General features: G+C 43.4%; 2 protein-coding genes across 2 annotated transcripts; both read left to right on the top strand.

Annotated features, from left to right (window-relative positions):
• Nucleotides 1-2,638: 2,638 nt before the first annotated feature.
• Nucleotides 2,639-10,854, top strand: LOC117845411 (E3 ubiquitin-protein ligase RKP). The gene is made up of 11 exons (XM_034726449.2): nucleotides 2,639-2,834; nucleotides 3,068-4,674; nucleotides 5,257-6,075; nucleotides 7,258-7,418; nucleotides 7,801-7,939; nucleotides 8,032-8,115; nucleotides 8,381-8,659; nucleotides 8,790-8,921; nucleotides 9,170-9,369; nucleotides 9,712-9,916; nucleotides 10,052-10,854. Exons 2-11 carry the CDS (start codon nucleotides 3,175-3,177, stop codon nucleotides 10,346-10,348), a joined length of 3,816 nt encoding a protein of 1,271 aa, XP_034582340.1. The 5' UTR covers nucleotides 2,639-2,834; nucleotides 3,068-3,174; the 3' UTR covers nucleotides 10,349-10,854.
• Nucleotides 10,855-11,354: 500 nt separating this feature from the next.
• On the top strand, nucleotides 11,355-17,316 carry LOC117845412 (4-alpha-glucanotransferase DPE1, chloroplastic/amyloplastic). The gene is made up of 16 exons (XM_034726450.2): nucleotides 11,355-11,768; nucleotides 12,568-12,630; nucleotides 12,750-12,838; nucleotides 12,959-13,019; nucleotides 13,305-13,383; nucleotides 14,547-14,683; nucleotides 14,852-15,010; nucleotides 15,111-15,187; nucleotides 15,303-15,442; nucleotides 15,561-15,592; nucleotides 15,686-15,760; nucleotides 16,227-16,299; nucleotides 16,382-16,470; nucleotides 16,579-16,623; nucleotides 16,707-16,859; nucleotides 16,960-17,316. Exons 1-16 carry the CDS (start codon nucleotides 11,403-11,405, stop codon nucleotides 17,062-17,064), a joined length of 1,743 nt encoding a protein of 580 aa, XP_034582341.1. The 5' UTR covers nucleotides 11,355-11,402; the 3' UTR covers nucleotides 17,065-17,316.
• The last annotated feature ends 748 nt before the right edge of the window (nucleotides 17,317-18,064 follow it).

Consider the following 18,064-nt stretch of genomic DNA (forward strand, 5'->3'; position numbering starts at 1 on the left):
AAAAACGAAGTTGACTCTTAGAGGGAATCACACATAGCACACAGCGTGCGCACAGTAGAGCTATATGTTTTCTGAAAAAGGAAAGTCAAAAATAAAAGACAGTAAGAAAATTCTCTTACCAATCGAATTTTTATTATCTTTCTCTCTCCACCTCATCTTCCTCACAACTTCTCCAAAGTCCTTCCAAACTTCCCGCTGATTCCAACACCGATGGACGCAGGGGCGGATCTAGCAGTGGGGGACGGGGGCTCGCTGTGGAACCCCTCGAGCCCCTGGAATATTAAAGTTAGTGTTTGCCTTATCAGTAATTCATTTGTTATGTGTAGATTGCTCTTTATGAAGAATAAGGTGTATCACAATGGACGTCACGTATCATCTACTTCGTTCGATATGGACTAATTCAAATTGCATATTTTACATATTTTACTTGTCCCTGTGATGTACTTTGAGTTATCCTCTACGTTTCTCTATAAAACTGCTTTAAATTACAATGTTGGTCTTGTATGGGGTATGATGAAACTTATATTATCATGTTGATGATCTAGCGCTCTTATAAGTTCAGCCCCCTATATGTTTTTTTGATCCGCCATTGGATGGACGATAATAACTGAATAGAAGAGTACGTTCGGTATCTAGGACCTCTCAATTGAGGTTTCAACTGAAAGACGTGGAAAATAGTGACCGGTAGTTTTATTTGCGTACATTGATTAATGAAATTTTGAATTTCAGCTCAATAAAATATTTTTGTTAGATTAGCATGATAGATTCTACCATCTAGTTAGGTTACAATACAAATATGCTTATGGGATATAAAAATGTGATGAAAACGATTTAATTGGTTTGGGTTGTTTTATATAGCTGTATGTATAGGTGCGTGTATAAAACTATATATGTATAGAATATGTATGGAATTCTAAATCTGAACATATACTCTTGCTTAAGGTTTCTTAACAGGCAGGGAAAATATTTTTTTTCTGTTTTGTTATTTCCTTTTAAGAAATTAAGAAATAAATCAAATAAGAAAAAACTTCTAGATTTTTCAAAAAAATCTCATTAAGTATTATAAAAAACCAAAATGAATTTAGTTGTTTAAATTGAAAAGATGAACCGATTTTATTATCTAGCTATTATATTAAAACTATCACCCTTATGTTGCTACATGTTCTTACTTACTACGTTATTATTCGTTTGTTCCTAATATGTTGGTTTCGCTTCACAGTATGTTGGTGCGTTGTCACTAATAGTCCTCTTTTTACAAGTATAGTAGTAGAAGGCATTTGTGAGTGGCATCTGTTTATTACGTGGGACCCACACAAGGAAATAAAAAAAAATTCACCGCTTAACTTCCGCTCTATCCATTCATTCGATTTCCCCCGTACTCATCGTCATCCAGCCAGTCGCTTCCTCTTCGTCTATCGGCGCCACCCACATCTTGCTCCATCCTCGCCGTCATCGGCGCTGCGCATCTTGCCGTCCTCGCCGTCACCTAGGCAAGCGCTCGTCCTCCCCGTGCCTAGCCTCATTCCCGCTTCGAGCGCTAGGCCACAGCGCCTCTGGCTGCCATGAGCAGGAGTGCGTTCTCCTCTTCTTCTCGTTTCCATCCACCTCTCTTCTACACTCCACTCCAAATCATTCCAATCAAGTGCAAAATCGAGCCCCCAATTGCTAGATGTGGAGGCCTTAGTTACGGATCTGGAGGTCTCTTTTATACTCCACTCCAAATCGTTCCAATCAAGTGCAAAATCGAGCCCCCAATGGCTAGATGTGGAGGCCTTGGTTACGGATCTGAAGGGGTTGGACGTCATTGAGGGGGTGTGAGGTCCCGACCTCCGCCCCGTTTGCGTTGCCTGCCGACCGCGCTGCCCCCCGGGAGACGACCTCCATTGCAGGTTGGCATGACAGTGATTGGATCGACCAGTGGTCCCGACCAGATGGTGCCCGAGGTGCTGGGGTCACCGACGAAGATGACGATGCGGGAGGAAGTGGTGCTTCCCGTCGGTAGTGGAGTGGCCGCCTCACGGGAGGGCAGCTCTGGAGGGTTGACAACGGCGGATCCGTTGGGCAACAGTGCGAGTGACAACGAAGGTAGGGTAGGGCGAGGTGCATGAAAACAGGAGCTTTCCTCTTCACCATGCCGTCACCCTGACTGCCGTGGCACCGGCCGCGCCGCTCAGTGGTCGGCGCCTAGGGGCCCACGGCTAGCGTGGGCACGTTGGCACGGCAGTCGGAGTGGCACAGGCCCACGCGACAGTGCACGGGGCTCGCGGCGGGTGACGCTGTGCACAGGAGTGCGGGACCGACGTGGTTAGACACAGCGCACGACCCCCGCGGTGGCTGGCGTGGCCAGCTTAGCGTACGGGAGCGTGGGGGCTGACGCGGCTGGGCACAACCTGTGTTCTCGATGGTCGAGCCTAAAATAATTAACTCCTAGGATGACGGGTTGATTACAAAAGTGTTGAGGAATTTTTTTCAAAACAACCACGACGGTCGGAAGAAACAACCACAATATGGATATAGATAAAAAGATAATATCTATGAAAAAAGGGCGACTTCGTAATAACCGATAATAAATAAAGAAAGGAAAAAAATAACGGCAAAGAGAGTCAGCGACTGGCTGCCACGGTCCGTCGAGTTGTCCGAGCGCGTCGCGGCTCGCTGCCTGTGCGTGCTGAGCGTTCACGGTTTCGCCCCTCCCGGCCTCCCTCTCATCTCTGTTTCTTTCCCCGTTCCCTTCTCCCTGTCGCTCTCTCCTCTCTTGCTCTTCCTTTCCTGGCGGCGACGACTGGGCGAGCGGCGGCGCTATTGGGTCTTCGCCGGTGACGAGCACCCACCAGGTATGCCCTACCCTTCTCCTCCCTTCCTGCTGTGCGAAACGGAGCACCCAAACCCTAATATAAGCTATTTGTGTTCGGATCTGACCCAGTTACAAATATTACCTACTAGCTTCGATTTTTCTTTGAACGAAACTACCAGCTTCGATTTTGTTTGCAAAAATTATCGGGTGTACATGCGTACACCTATGTCCTATGCTGGGTCGGCCCCTAATCAGGTTATGCTTTTTCTTCAGCGTGCAAGATCAATCCGCCCAAAAGGTTGCGGGTGCAGTTTATTTTCCAAAGAAATTGGGGGTTCAACTGAATCACATGCTCCACGTTAAGGTCGCCCCTGAGCTTGATGGCAGAAGGAAGCTGTAGCCATAGGAGGAGTGGTTTCTCCCCTGGGCTGGCTGTGTTATTGTCTGGCCATGAAGCTAAGATTAGTCCCCAGAAGACACACTTGGTGTCCTATCATGACGAGATTGGGCATCAGGCTGTCGAGAGGACTATAGAGCGCATTCTTGATCTCCCTCACAAGTCAGTGGTCCGGCCTCCTGGACTGATCGATGCGGCCTTTGTGCGCTCAGTGTTGAGGAATCAGGCTAGAAAATTTGATCTTGACTGGGACAAATGTATCCATGGATACCATGGTAGTGTCTTGATTGATGACAAAGGTTCTGGGCAGAGCAAGGTGGTTCTTGATGATTCAAGCATTTGCGGTAAGTTCAGGAGTGTCAGGGGACCGTTACTTGTTGAGAGCTCTGCCCCATTCAGCAGTGCTAGGGCTAATGCCTGCGTGTGGAAGGGCAAGTGGATGTATGAGGTGACCCTGGAGACTTCTGGAGTCCAGCAGCTTGGATGGGCTACTCTCTCTTGTCCTTTTACTGATCAGAAAGGTGTTGGTGATGCTGATGATTCATATTCATTTGATGGCCGAAGGGTGACTAAGTGGAACAATGACCCAAAGCCGTATGGCCAGCCATGGGCAGTAGGGGATGTGATCGGTTGCTGCATCAACTTGGATGCAAGAGAGATCACCTTTTACAGGAATGGGACATCTCTTGGTGTTGCATTTGGTGGAATTCGCAATGTGGAACCAAGCAAGGGCTACTATGCTGCAATCTCCCTCTCAGAAGGTGAGCGTTGTCATCTGAATTTCGGCTCACATCCATTCAGGTATCCTGTTGATGGGTTCGAACCAATGGAGTTGCCACCGCGCTCTTCGACATTCACGACATATCTTCTTAGATGTTTGTTCCGATTGCTAGAAGTTCAAAATCTGGAGAAATCTGAATCAGCATACTTTGAGAAACTGAGGAGGGTCAAGAAATTCGCACCACTGCAAGAACTCTTTCGACCAATTTCAGAAGCGATATGTGCAGAATTTTTCAGTGCTATTGAAGTGAGCCAAGGGTGCCTTGAGTATATTGCCTGGGGCTCATTGACCACTCTTCTCTTAGATGTTTTCAGGGCGCGTGAGCCGCATGATCTCTCATGCCTTGATCAGATTCTCGACCTTTTCCTTCAGTTCCCAGGTTGCACATCATTATTGCAGGAGCTCATCGTGGCACTTTCTTGCATGTGCAAAGTTGCACCACTTGTGTTGACAGAGTGCCCATATTCTGGGTCATATCCATTTTTAGCACTGGTTTGTCACCTTCTTAGGCATAAGGATGTAATGTGTCTATGGTGGAACTCAGAAGATTTTTCATTCTCATTTGAAGGGTTTCTTACAAGGAAGATACCAAATAAGCATGATTTACAGTGCCTCGTACCATCTGTTTGGTGGCCTGGGTCTTCTGAGGATGAGGTTAGCATGACACTGACGATGACAACACTCTCAGATGCAATCAAGAAGGTAAATATTCCTTGCCTCTTGGAGAATTTTGCTGTAAGCTGTTATTTCTCCTGATGATAATTAGGAATTCTTTGTTGCACAGAGAAGTATGTTTTATATTTCTTTCCTGCTCATTTAATACATAATGTTGCCACAGCAACAAAAAGCCCGAGTTTCTGCTATTCTGTGAGCTTATGCTAGCATCAAATAATGTTTCAGGTTGATGATTCTTATTCTACTTTCTTCCTGAATTGAATCATGGTGACACGTGTATGCTAACGCTACACATTCTTTAGTTTGATTAGCATGATGTTTGCAGTTGACATAGTTTAGGGCTCTTTGTTTTTGTTAGTAAATCGCATTGTTGTGACTGAACAGCTATTGCAGTAGTGAACTTACGCAGTTCTGCTATCTTTTATTTTCTATACTTGTATGCTACTTGATATATTTGAAATTCTTTGTTTGTTGTTTTTGGGATTGACCTTTCAAGACCTTTTACTTTTAAGATACTATTGGTTATAGATATCTGAAGCTCCCTCCCTACCTCCCTGCCTGCCTCTGATATTTTGTCATATACTCACATGCTTTAATCTTTCTATGCAGATCGAGGAGATGCATCGTGAGCTTTGCAGCTTGGTGATATGCTTTATTCCACCAGTTTCTCCCACTCAGCCTCCAGGCTCTGTATTTAGGTCCTTTGTACAAAGTTTGGTACTGAAAGCTAGAGGTGGAGATCATAGGATGATTGTCAATGGGACTTTCAACAATACTGTACTTGTTTCATTGTACACCGTAATCCTCCATTTGTTGTCTGAAGGATTTTCCATGGATTCTTCTGGGTCTGCATCATCCTCTAAAGTGAACTGTGGTAATGGGGTTGGATTTCTTCACAAAGGTGGAAAGAGGAAGTTTCCGACACAATTACTTTTCAGGAATGATGCCTATTATAGCGTAATTCCTAGAATTGGTGGATCACCAAGCATTTTGATGCATCACCAATTTGATGATGTGGAAGAGGAAGTGCAGTGGGATGAAGGCTGCATGAATGATGAAGAGACACACGTAACACACACTACAGTACAGAAGCCTTGTTGCTGCTCAGTCACAGATGCTACTATTGGCCTAAGATACAAAGAAAGTGCTAAGTATGTACCATCAACTTCAAAAGGCCCATGTAAGCCCATGCCTGAAAGACCTGCTCATGTTGCTGCTGAGTGCAGTGGGAGAAGTCTGAGTGATGAGATCGAAGACAAGGCTAGCACAAGTACTCAATCAGAAATTGAATACGGATACCAAACACTTCACAATCTAGAAAGCATGCCAATGGCAACTCAATCTTCATCTGAAGCACTTAAAGAGGAAGAGCTGCTTGATGTTATGTTATTGTTATATCATCTGGGCATCTCACCAAATTTTAGGCAGGCAAGTGTTGTTTTTTTTAAGCATACAAATACACATATATGCTGCAGTAAGGATTCCTATCTTTGCATCCTTGGAGATACTCGCAACCTACAAACTAAATGACAACAGTTCCCAACTAGCCACTGAATAAGTCGCCTTAGTCTCTTTAACGTGCATGTATTCAGTCACCTAGAAACTGCATGTATTCAGTCACCTTAGGTGTTAGTGCATGCATGCATTTTGCTTTTAAAAATATGCACAATGCTCATCAGCCAACGCATTAATTTTTTTTAGACGACTTCACTTGGTGGTGATACTATGGGACATTGGATCCTCATCTGTAAAGCAAATCCCCCTGTTCAAGAACACAAGGCTGTTATAGGCAGTTGGTTGGGCCAACTGGGCTTATTGGGCTGGTTAGGTTGTGTTTTTTGGGTGCATACCCCCTTCTCTAAAGCAGGATGGGTCAGCCTCGTTACCCAGGCCAGACTTTTGCAAAACGTACCCCTAGCTAGGCTTGCTGGAAATGCTCCACTGAGTGTTCTAGCTAAGCCAGGCTTGAACAAGCTATTGGCCCAAATCCCCTCACCTCCCATGGTGGTCTACTGCAACCTTACCTCCTGTCTTACCGCCGTCACCACCATCTCCTTCACACCTGCGCTGACTGAGTCTGGCGTCGGAGGAGCCCCTCCTCGGTCCATTAGGGTTAGGGTTGGTAATCTTGCTTATGCGTCAAGTAAGCCTCTTTATATAAGGAGGGGAGATGTATCAATCAAAGGAAGCAAGAAGAATATCAATCTTGCTATCCCACAGTCCCCTTCTCCTATCCGTGCCCTTATGATGCGGCTGCCATTCTAGGGCTATCTAGATCTAAGTTCATAACAAGGCATATTAATGTTTTGACCTAATTTCAGAATTAGACTTTTACAATTGTTTCTCACAATATCTAGCATTTATAGTGGTGAAAGCATTTTGAAGTATAGTTTTATAAGCTTTATAAACTACAAATACTTATAGTTTGACTAAGTTTTGGTCAGAATATGCAAACTTTTTCCAAAATAAAATATGCCTTGTATTTTTGAAAGTAGGGAGTATCTACTTGTTCATTGACTTCCCATATGACCTATCATCAGCTTACTATGATATTAGTATATCCTGATTTTAATATATATTATAGTACTGACTTATGTTTGTTCCATACAGGCGTTTTATTTCATGTCTCAGCAGTCACAATCCATTTATTTACTGGAAGAAACTGACAGGCAGATACGAGAAAAATCATGCGCAGAGCAAGTAAGGCGTTTGAAAGAAGCCCGGAATAGCTATCATGAGGATTTGGTGGATTGTGTACGCCATTGTGTTTGGTATGATTTCTGAAATAATAAAGCTTCTATATTTTTCTCGCTACCATGGCAGAATGGTTAAGTTTTTTGCATGTGCTACAAGGTTTAGAATTGTGCCACAGACATGATTTTTGAATTTAGTCGTGATCTGGAATATTCATGTTAAAATATTTACAATGGGTTCAACTGGTTAGCTAGCCAGTAGGAGAGATGAAAGAAAGTATTTTAAACATTTGATGCCTTGCAGCTGTATAACTTATGAGATGCTCAACAATTTATGTTCTTTGATATGGATATTATTTATGCAAGTAGCACTATGAGAATTAGACGTACTAAGCGTTTTTGCAATCCTTCTTTGGCCACTGAGTTAATCTGCTGTTTTTTTTTCTTATGTTGCATTCAGGTGCCGGGCCACTCTTTTCTCTCCATGGAAGCAAAGGGGAATGTATGCAACTTGCATGTGGGTTGTGGAGCTTCTTTTGGTCCTTAGTGACTCAAAAACCATTTTCCAGTATGTTCCTGAGTTCTATGTGGAATCGCTGGTAGGTTTGTTGTTTCATTTAGTGTTATGTTTTTTTCCCATCCACAATGAGCATATTTACCCAAGAGGATCTTCTTTTTATTATCTTTGCAGGTTGATTGTTTCCATGCCCTGCGAAGGAGCGATCCTCCTTTTGTTTCGCCTGCAGTATTCCTCAAGCAAGGGCTGGCCTCATTTGTATGTAACATTCATTTTGATTCATCTTAATTCATTACCTTCTTTTTTGTTTGAAATCTAATTGCACTGATCTTTGTTGTTGATATTAATGGTATTGAAGGTTTGCAGTGAATAGTAGCTATAGTCCAGATCTTAAGCTCAGAGAGATAAAAAGCCTATTTTAAGTGATAGTTTGGTTGAGCCAAGTCATTATTATTTCTTGATAGCTTTCAGCATGCTGTTAAGTGCTTCAAGTTATCTAAGGGTTCTGTTCTGTCACTAATAGGTCACTCTGGTTGTCAAGCACTTTGACGATACGAGGATAGTGAATCCAGACTTGAAAGATCTTCTTCTTCAATCAATTTCAGTCCTTGTACAGTACAAAGAATTCATGCTTGTTTTTGAGAACAATCGGGAGGCTATAAATAGAATGCCAAGGTCACTTTTATCAGCTTTTGACAACAGATCATGGATTCCTGTTAGTAACATACTTTTCCGACTCTGCAAAGGCTCAGGATTTGCTTCCTCTAAGAATGGTGAATCTTCATCATCCGCAACTTTTCAGGTATTTTTAAATGTTGCCACTTATGTTATATTTTTGTTCAGTCTTCTATTCAATTAGGTGTATGAATTGCGTGAGTGTTATAATATTATGCAAACTATTGATTTGATTATCTGTTTTTCCCCTCCTGAAGGTTCTACTTAGGGAAACATGCATTCATGAACAAGAACTGTTCTTTTCCTTCCTCAATCGACTTTTCAACACACTCAGTTGGACAATGACCGAGTTCTCCATGTCGATCCGAGAGATGCAAGATAAACACCAGGTGGATTATCACTTTTTTTATTATCCGTGTACTGATCGGTGGTAGCCTGTAGTGCTCATATCTTTTAACTTCTTCTCTTTTATGCAGCTGTATAGTAATGAAATTTAGTGATAGGAATCATTTTCTGGTATTTGGTTGCTCCAGTTATTCCAATACGATCTATCAGGAGAGGCACAATCTATGTTCCTTTTTCCCTCTGGTGTGGCCGTGCAACTACGAAAATTTGACCATACATATTTTATTTTCAGGTTGCTGACCTGCAGCAAAGGAAGTGCAGTGTAATTTTTGATATATCTTGTAATCTTGCGAGGATCTTGGAATTCTGTACCCGAGAGATTCCTTGTGCATTCCTCGCGGGACCAGATATGAATTTGCGGAGGTTGACTGAATTGGTTGTCTTTATTCTCAACCACATCATATCAGCAGCTAACGCAGAGTTCTTTGACATGTGAGTCAACATCTTAATCTGAAGTTTCTGAAAAAATTCGAGCGGTAGAATGTCCTTATTGAAAGTCTGAAAATGTGCAGCGCTGTTATTCTTGTAAATTGGTGTATGATCTTTGAAACCTATGTATATTAAATTATGTTCATAAGTCATAACCTAAATTAAATTGCTAATGTGATTCATTTGAGCTCAGTGAAGTGAGTTATTATGCTTCCATCTTGGTAGGTCTACCTTTATGTTTCATGGTACATCTATCTCTTGATCATGCAACAACTAATTTTATGTGTACAGCCTACAAAAGTTGGTGGGCGTAATTTTTAACCAGTAGGAAGCTTGTGTATGCAGGACTCTAAGACGGCCAGGGCAGCATCAAGAGAAAACAAATCGTACTATGATCTTGGCTCCTCTTGTAGGCATTATCCTCAATCTTATGGAATGCAGCAGCACATCAGAACATAGGGAGCTAAATGATGTGATTGCAGTGTTTGCAAGCATGGATTGTCCCACAACAATCCATTTTGGGCTGCAGTACCTACTGAGCTACAACTGGGTTAGTTTTCTTTCCTTTCCTTCTTCTCCATTTTATATCCGATTTCCTTAATCAGCTTGATTTTAAGTTTTTTTATGGTTTTTTATCTATTTTTTTGGTTGACACTGGTTTTCCATTATGCATGTGTTTATATAGAGCAATGTTCTCCGAGGGGATGCCTCCCTTGCAAAGCTAGCACAGCTTGAAGAGTTCTCTCATTACTTCCGACGCATTACAATGGCTGTGGACGGTGAAGATCGTATCCTAAACACAGGTGACGAGGAAAAAGATGACACCTGTTGCATTTGCTACAGCTGTGATTCGGATGCAACATTCCAGCCATGCCATCACCGGTCCTGCTTTGGCTGCATAAGCAGGCATCTCCTGAACAGCCAGAGGTGCTTCTTCTGCAATGCAGTAGTAACATCAGTTACAAGGATAGCCGATTCGTGAGCGATGATGCACTCACGGCCTCCTTCGGTGTAATGATCCGAAGGAAGATCGTGCCACTGACCTGTCTATCCATTTTGTTTGATGGGAGGCGCCGGCGGCTCGGAGATCTCTCCTTTGCCTTTCCAGGAAGACCGCACTGCCTTTGTGCAAAAGGTCAGAAACGGTTCCTCTTTTTCCTTGTAAAAAGGGTCAGGTAATAGTAGAAAAGATTCAATAACATTATTGCAGAAGGAGGTTTCTGTACAAGGTGGGAAGCCAGTACCACCGAAAGGATTCACGGAATCGCCAAATTTTTGTAGTTTGTAGGAAGATTCCACGATGTAAATATGAGATATGAAACGGAGAAAGGGGGTGGCAGATCAGCATCAACCATTTGTAATTAGCCAAAATAAAAGAACTAGATGCTTTATATTGGAAAGAGAGCTCTAGTCTTCTTTTTGTTCCTCCCCACGGTGTAGCGCTCAGAGTGAATAAAATCTTGTTTCCGGCCTGGTTGTAACATGCTATCAGCTTGTACTACTTCAGTGATCAGTTTCAGGAACAAAAAAAAAAATCTAAAGCTGCTTCTCCAAGCTTGGCCTGTTCGCTTCAGCTTATAAGCCGGTTGAAAAGCTGAATCGGCTGATTTGTTGTGAGAGGAAAACACTTATGTTAAGCAGCGTACGTTTACGCTACCCTGTCAGTTATACCATTGTCTAAAGCCAACTTTTGCCCACGCACGCTAATACTGGAGGGCTGTTATACCCGTTTTGCTCCATAAAGAAGCGTATTTCTAGGAGTACGTATTCCAGAAGTATGCTGTCGCGGGGGACCTCCTCACCTCCATGCCATAGGTGGGTCACGCCAGCTGGGACCCTACAAGCGCACGACATCGTCACGAGCTAGCGGGGGCCACCACGTCTCGTGATCCGACGCCTCGGCTCACGGGACCCGGTACGCGCGCGCTGCCCGACATGCGGGGCCCACGTGTCATCCCCCACCGCCCATATCCTCCTCTCTTCCCCTTCCCCTCCCCGCTCCACTCCGCCCCGCGCGCCCGTCCCCTTGGTCGCAAATGGTTCTCGCGCGCGTCCTCACGCTCCCGCTGCCCGCCCCGTCTTCCACGCCCCACCGCCGCTTCCTCCTCCCGCCCCGGGCGGCGCGCGTGCTCCCCGTGCGGGCCGCGGCCTGCCGCGCAGCGAGCGCGATGGCGGCCGTGGCGGCGCTGGACCCCGCCGCGGCCGCGGCCGTGGGCGTCGGGGAGGAGCTGCCGGAGGGGTACGATCAGATGATGCCCACCGTGGAGCCGGCGCGGCGGCGGCGTGCGGGGGTGTTGCTGCACCCGACGTCGCTCCGGGGCCCGCACGGCATTGGCGACCTCGGCGACGAGGCGCTCGCCTTCCTCCACTGGCTACGCGACGCCGGCTGCACGCTCTGGCAGGTGAACTGACTAGCGCCCCGCACGATGCCTCTATGGTTCGCTCATTTTGCTGGCGCATTATGCTGCGATTAGTGTGTTCTTAGCGTCTTAACGGCGAATTTTCGGGGTTTAGAGATCATGGGATTCTCTTTTGCTGTTGCACTTGCGGGCCGCACCGGCGCCTGCAGAGAGAGGTGGGCCGTGTCATCGTCCTCTTTCACTGTGGGCTTGGGAACGGGACGAATAGGCTCAGGATGTGCTGGGCCCATGTTCAGTACGTGGAGCTAGTATGGTCGTCCATTTTTGCTTAGTCACTATGAAACTTGTAGTTTTGTATTACTGGGACGGTAGTTGCAGCTTGATTGAAAGGTACGTCCGTATCTGTTGTGATGGGACAAGGAATCCTTTCGTTTTCATATCAATGAAACAAAAGAGAGGGTGAAATGAGTACTATGAAACCATAATGCTAGAGAAAAGGTGATATCAGAGCATGCATGCAGGTTCCAGTGCATAAACTTGAGGTAATATGCTTGCTGGAAATTGTAATGACAAATTGTTAAGGGACTGTTTATCCTTTGCTGCTGTCAATAAACAGATGCTGCATAGTCTAGAACGACGAGCATGAAGTAAAGAAATAGAAGCAATGTTTGTACAGAAAAGTTGTATGTAACTATTGATATTTATTTAATTGCTTCATTGTCCCCAGTAAGGGTCCTAGTTTTTCCACACGTTCTATTTGGTATTTTGTTTTTCCTGTTTGATCTTGTGACAACCAAGTTGAATTTCTGAAATCTTTTGTTTGTTCTGTCCATGTTTGCAGGTTCTGCCACTTGTTCCTCCAGGGAGGTCGGCTGGGGAGGATGGATCTCCTTATTCTGGGCAGGTGATGCTCTATTCAAATAGGATTGACTTTTGTTGATATGAAGTTAACTTTGTGGGTAGCTTGGCTTGCCTATTTATGACAGTAATATGAGGTGTACTTAAATGGGTTTGCATTTGCAGGATGCCAACTGTGGTAATACCCTTTTGATATCTCTTGAAGAGCTTGTAAAAGATGGTCTATTGATGGAAGATGAACTTCCTAGTCCTGTGTGAGTTTGAATTCCTTCTTGGTCACTTTGAAGTTCATTTATAAGTATGCTCCCTACTGCCCTGGGTCGGGGGTTTGGAGGATAGAGTTGAACCTTTTTAGTTTCTTTAATTAATGACAGGGATGTGGAGTATGTTGAATTTGACACCGTTGCAAATCTGAAAGAACCTCTTATTGCAAAGGTTAGTCGTTAATGTTTGCTTATTTAGGTTTGATTTTTTAGTTGAGCTTAAGTTTGGATCAGTGCTACAATAAAAAAAATTATGCATGCTGATATCTACTGATGATTGGCAATTGTTCCTCATTCATGCAACTGGACACTTTTGTGGCAACCAAGTTCAGACATTCGTTTGTTTTGTCTAGAAATGATACAAAAAATGAGCTCTTGTGTAACTAATGATGTAGTAATAATATTGTATGATGTACTGAATTGAAGAAGATCAATCTTTTGCTTGATTGGCTTGTAGGCAGCAGAGAGGCTCTTACTGGGTCAAGGAGAGCTCAGAACACAATATGACTGCTTCAAGAAAGATCCAAATATATCAGGCAGGATTTTTTTAAAGATAACTTTTAAACCATGTTTTCACCTTTCATGTTGTTCTCTTACTGTGAATAGCATACATCAGTGGCGGACGCAGGAATTCAAGATTGGGTGTACATAAAAATTTGCAAACCAAATAGTAATAGCAGACAAAAGATATATATGCACACGAAAAAAGGGCACATAGTACGGTACAAATACTTGCTTAAGCCATTATCCATACAATATCTTGAAACTACAAACTAATAAATAAAATTACTCACACTAATAAATAAAATCACTGCATGAAAGATGAGTGAAACAGCATTAAGAATATCTTGTGGCAGCCATGCCGTCGCCGTCGTCCGCGCCAGGCATGGCCATTTGGCCAATAGCTAGCAGAGCGCCCGTGGCCCGGCCGGCTGGCTCCCTGCCGCCGCTGCCGATGAGGATTCGTGGATAGAGTCCAACACGAATCGGCAAGACTCAAACTCTAGTTTCGATGGGAGGAAGAGGAAGAGAAAAATCGATTGGGGATCTCGATCTGTGCAGCATGAACTCAGAACAGCGACGAGCCAGCGAGAGGGAAGCAGAGGGCTTTTTCATCTCCTTTTCTGTTCTAGCCAGCTCCCCCCTGCTGTGGACAAGGCCATTGGGGTGTACTGGGCCTGTGAGTGGCGTTTTGTGCCAGCCGAACACGGGAGGATGGGTAAACAATGATTGGGACTGGGCTGCTTTGCTTGTTTGGGCTCCAATATTCACAGTTTGGCCCTATTATTTTATACATGTATGTATATACATACTAACTGGTATTTTTCTTGCAAAATTATTAGGTGTACATCTGTACACCCATGTCCATATGCTGTGTCCGCCCCTGGCATACATACCTACTGGCAACATAATGTAATTTTGGATGAGAATATAAACCATTAAATTGCATTTTATGAAATAAGATTAATGATATAAGAAAAAACAATGCCTTTTATGGTAAGTACTAAATTATATCTCCGTAAAAACTATTGTATCCATACATAGCTGGATATTAAAGAACCGCTAATTATCAAATAAGTGACTGTCTCGATGCATGGGACATCTTTTACAAATGCTTGCCTTTTCCTCTTGGAGGGAAAATATCAAAATACCTATTGATGTACAGTATAGCTTACTGTCTCCTGTCCTGTCCTGCCAGCTTGGCTTGAAGATGCAGCACTTTTTGCTGCTATTGACAGAAGCATTGGTGCATTCTCCTGGTATGAGTGGCCTGAACCTGTGAAAAATCGCCATCTTGGAGCCTTGGAAGACATATATCTAAAACAGAAGGACTTTGTAAGCATTCGAAACTATGATACTTGCTTTGTGGTTTTTTTCTTAAACAAAGTCAGTAGATTTAGCAACTTCATGTGTTATGCAGATAGAGACATTTATGGCTCAGCAATTCTTATTTCAAAGGCTTAAACAAAGTCAGTAGATTTAGCAACTTCATGTATTATGCAGATAGAGACATTTATGGCTCAGCAATTCTTATTTCAAAGGCAATGGCAACGGATCCGTAAATATGCACAGAAGCTGGGTATCAGCATAATGGGTGACATGCCTATATATGTTGGCTACCATAGTGCAGATGTATGGGCAAACAGGAAATCATTTTTGCTGGTATACCCTCAATTATTTTATTAAAACAATCTTACTTTTATTGTTTGAAAACTTATAATGATTGTGTTGTCGTTCTTGATTGTTGTCTCTGGTTGCAAAGGACAAGAATGGCTTCCCCACTTTTGTTAGTGGTGTCCCACCTGATGCATTTAGTGAAACTGGTCAGCTATGGAACAGGTAGATGCTTTTCTCCCCTATCAATAAATTTGCCTAGTCCTTAGTCTGTGTATTTCTTATTCAGTACCAGAGGAAAAAAACACACGACATTTCCTTATCAATTACAATTCTGCAGTCCATTGTATGACTGGAGAGCTATGGAAGCAGATGGCTTTTCATGGTGGATAAAGAGGATTAAACGAGCCCTTGATTTGTATGATGAGTTCCGTATCGACCATTTCCGGGGGCTTGCAGGTTTTTGGGCAGTACCTTCTGGTAAGCTGAATACATCAGGGCACTAAGCCCTGCAAATTAAATATCTGTACTGTAAGTGAATCTGTTTTATGGGAAGATCGATTTCCTTCATCTAACTTAGCATTCGTGCATAATGTAGACGCAAAAGTAGCACTAGTTGGAAGCTGGAGGGTGAGCATCGACTTGATGAACGTGGTATTGCATTTTTCCTTTTCAGAAAATCTTTGCTGCTGATATGTGTTTTCCTGTTTTCTTTGGCAGTAGGCTGGACCAAGGAATGCCTTTTTTGATGCGATCTTCAAGGCTGTTGGTAGCATAAATATAATAGCAGAAGACCTGGTATGCATCCAACAATCCAAATCTTCTTTAATCAATTAGAGTCCAGTATGGGTGTAGAAATTAGAAAGAAGTTCTCATGGCTTGTAAGCAGTGGTGGAGCTTGGATGGAAAGTGAGAGGGGGGCAACTATGTAATAGAGGGGGCCAAATTACCATTTTGTATGTGCTTAAATGGTGGAATTAAGGGCTTCTTAAAGAAATTTCCTAAACCAGGGGGGGCATGGCCTACTTTGCCAGCACTATACTCCGCCCCTGCTTGTAAGTTGTAACAGACTCATTCAAGTAAATCTGCAAAACTACACACGTTTTCCACTGAATAAATGTTAATATAGATACATGGAATTAGCTGTCAAAAGGTTAAGTGTAATTTGAACTGGGAGTTCCTAGCAAATATCTTGATACTCTAAAATATAGAAGGTTTGATTCCTCATGCTAATGTTTATCTCATCCATGATTGCTACTTGTAGGGGGTGATTACTGAAGATGTCGTTCAGCTAAGGAAAACAATTGGGGCCCCTGGGATGGCAGTTCTCCAGTTTGGTAATACTACCAAGCAGAGAGCATACTTTTCTTTATCAATTAATGTTTTGGTTTTCTCATTCCATTTGTATATGTGGAACAGCCTTTGGATCTGGCTCTGACAACCCTCACTTGCCGCATAACCATGAAATGGACCAAGTTGTGTACACCGGAACACATGATAATGATACAGTTAGTTCCAAGTTTCTCTACTGCTTTTCATTTTAAATATTTTTGCAGGACTACTAATTAAACAAATAAATATAGAATCTTTACACATTTCAATGATTTTCTTAATAGGTTCTTGGCTGGTGGAAAACTTTACCCGAGGAAGAGAGGCAAATTGTCGGTATCTCCAATTTCTCTTGAATTATCATATTTACGGAACTGTTTGTCATAATATTTATCTCTTTCTTCCATTTTTTTAGGTGATTAAGTATCTACCGGAAGCCGAGAATACTGACATCTCATGGACACTGATTACTGCTGCTCTTTCTTCTGTTGCGAGGACTTCCATGGTAACCATGCAGGATATTCTTGGCCTCGACAGTTCTGGTAGAATGAACACTCCAGCTACCCAGGTTATCTACTACATCCCATCTGACCTTCTACCTGTGTAATTCACATATGCTCCTAAACAGCAATGTCACGAAAGCCTATTATTTTTTACCTTCCGAACAGAAAGGAAACTGGAGATGGAGGATACCGAGCTCCGTTGGCTTCGACAGCCTTAGCCCTGAGGCAGCAAAGCTGAAGGAGTTGCTTGCGCTGTACAATCGTCTGTGAAGGCCACGACATTATCTTCTACTGCCAGAAGCTCCTTACATTAAATGGCAGCCAATTGTGAGCGGTCTGGCTGCTAAGTTCTATGAGACTACAGTACCTGTCCCCGAATAAGCGTTTCTTGTTCTGGTTGGCTGGAACCTTCGCGTGCTTGTACATGATGGCCTTGGTTTGCAGGTTAAGGCTTGAACATGAAGTGCTGCACATGTATGTGCATTCCCAATTTGATTAAGCATTTCTTTCTTGATGAGGGTCCATGCAAGTTTTCTTCTCACTCGTCAACAAGCATTGCCAATCGGACCCGTTTCCTAAGAGCTTTAAGAGCTCTTTTTAAGAGCTCTTTTACAGTACACAATATTACCTTATACTATTATTGGAAAATGGCTCGTACTTGAGGATCCAACGGTTGTATACTACTAAAATCTTAAGTTGTAGTATAGTTAGTATGCATGAGTAGTATGGGTAGTATAAGGGTATGATTAGAAATATGTAAAATGGTATTGTTGGGAGATCGACAGGCGCCGCGGTGTGCGTGGCGGCGGCCGAGCACTGTCAGATTGACGGGCGCCGCACGCGGGTGGTGGCGGCGGCCAAGCGGGAAAATGTCGTGCAGAAAAAAATTCCCAAATAATATATATTGTGCTAATTATAATTTTACCTATAAAAATACTGGTGGCGGCGGTCAAGCGGGAAAATGTCGTGCAGAAAAAAATTCTCAAATAATATATATTGTGCTAATTATAATTTTACCTATAAAAATACCACCTGACAGTTTTGCCTTTTTGTTTTAATGCACCCTAATTACACATGACCCACCCAGGAGTAGACGACGCTAACTAGTAACAAGAAACCTATCGACAAATTCAACGACTTTCCGAAGCGGAGAAGGATCCCGCCGCATCAGATCGAGTTCGAGCGCCTGTACCTCGAGCTGCTGGAGGAAGAGGACGGAGGAGGTGTGAGCCTGGAAGTCGTAGGAGAGTTGGAACCCGCGGTCGAGGAG

The sequence above is a fragment of the Setaria viridis genome, chromosome 2, assembly GCF_005286985.2.
Source record: "Setaria viridis chromosome 2, Setaria_viridis_v4.0, whole genome shotgun sequence".
Taxonomy (NCBI): Eukaryota; Viridiplantae; Streptophyta; class Magnoliopsida; order Poales; family Poaceae; genus Setaria; species Setaria viridis.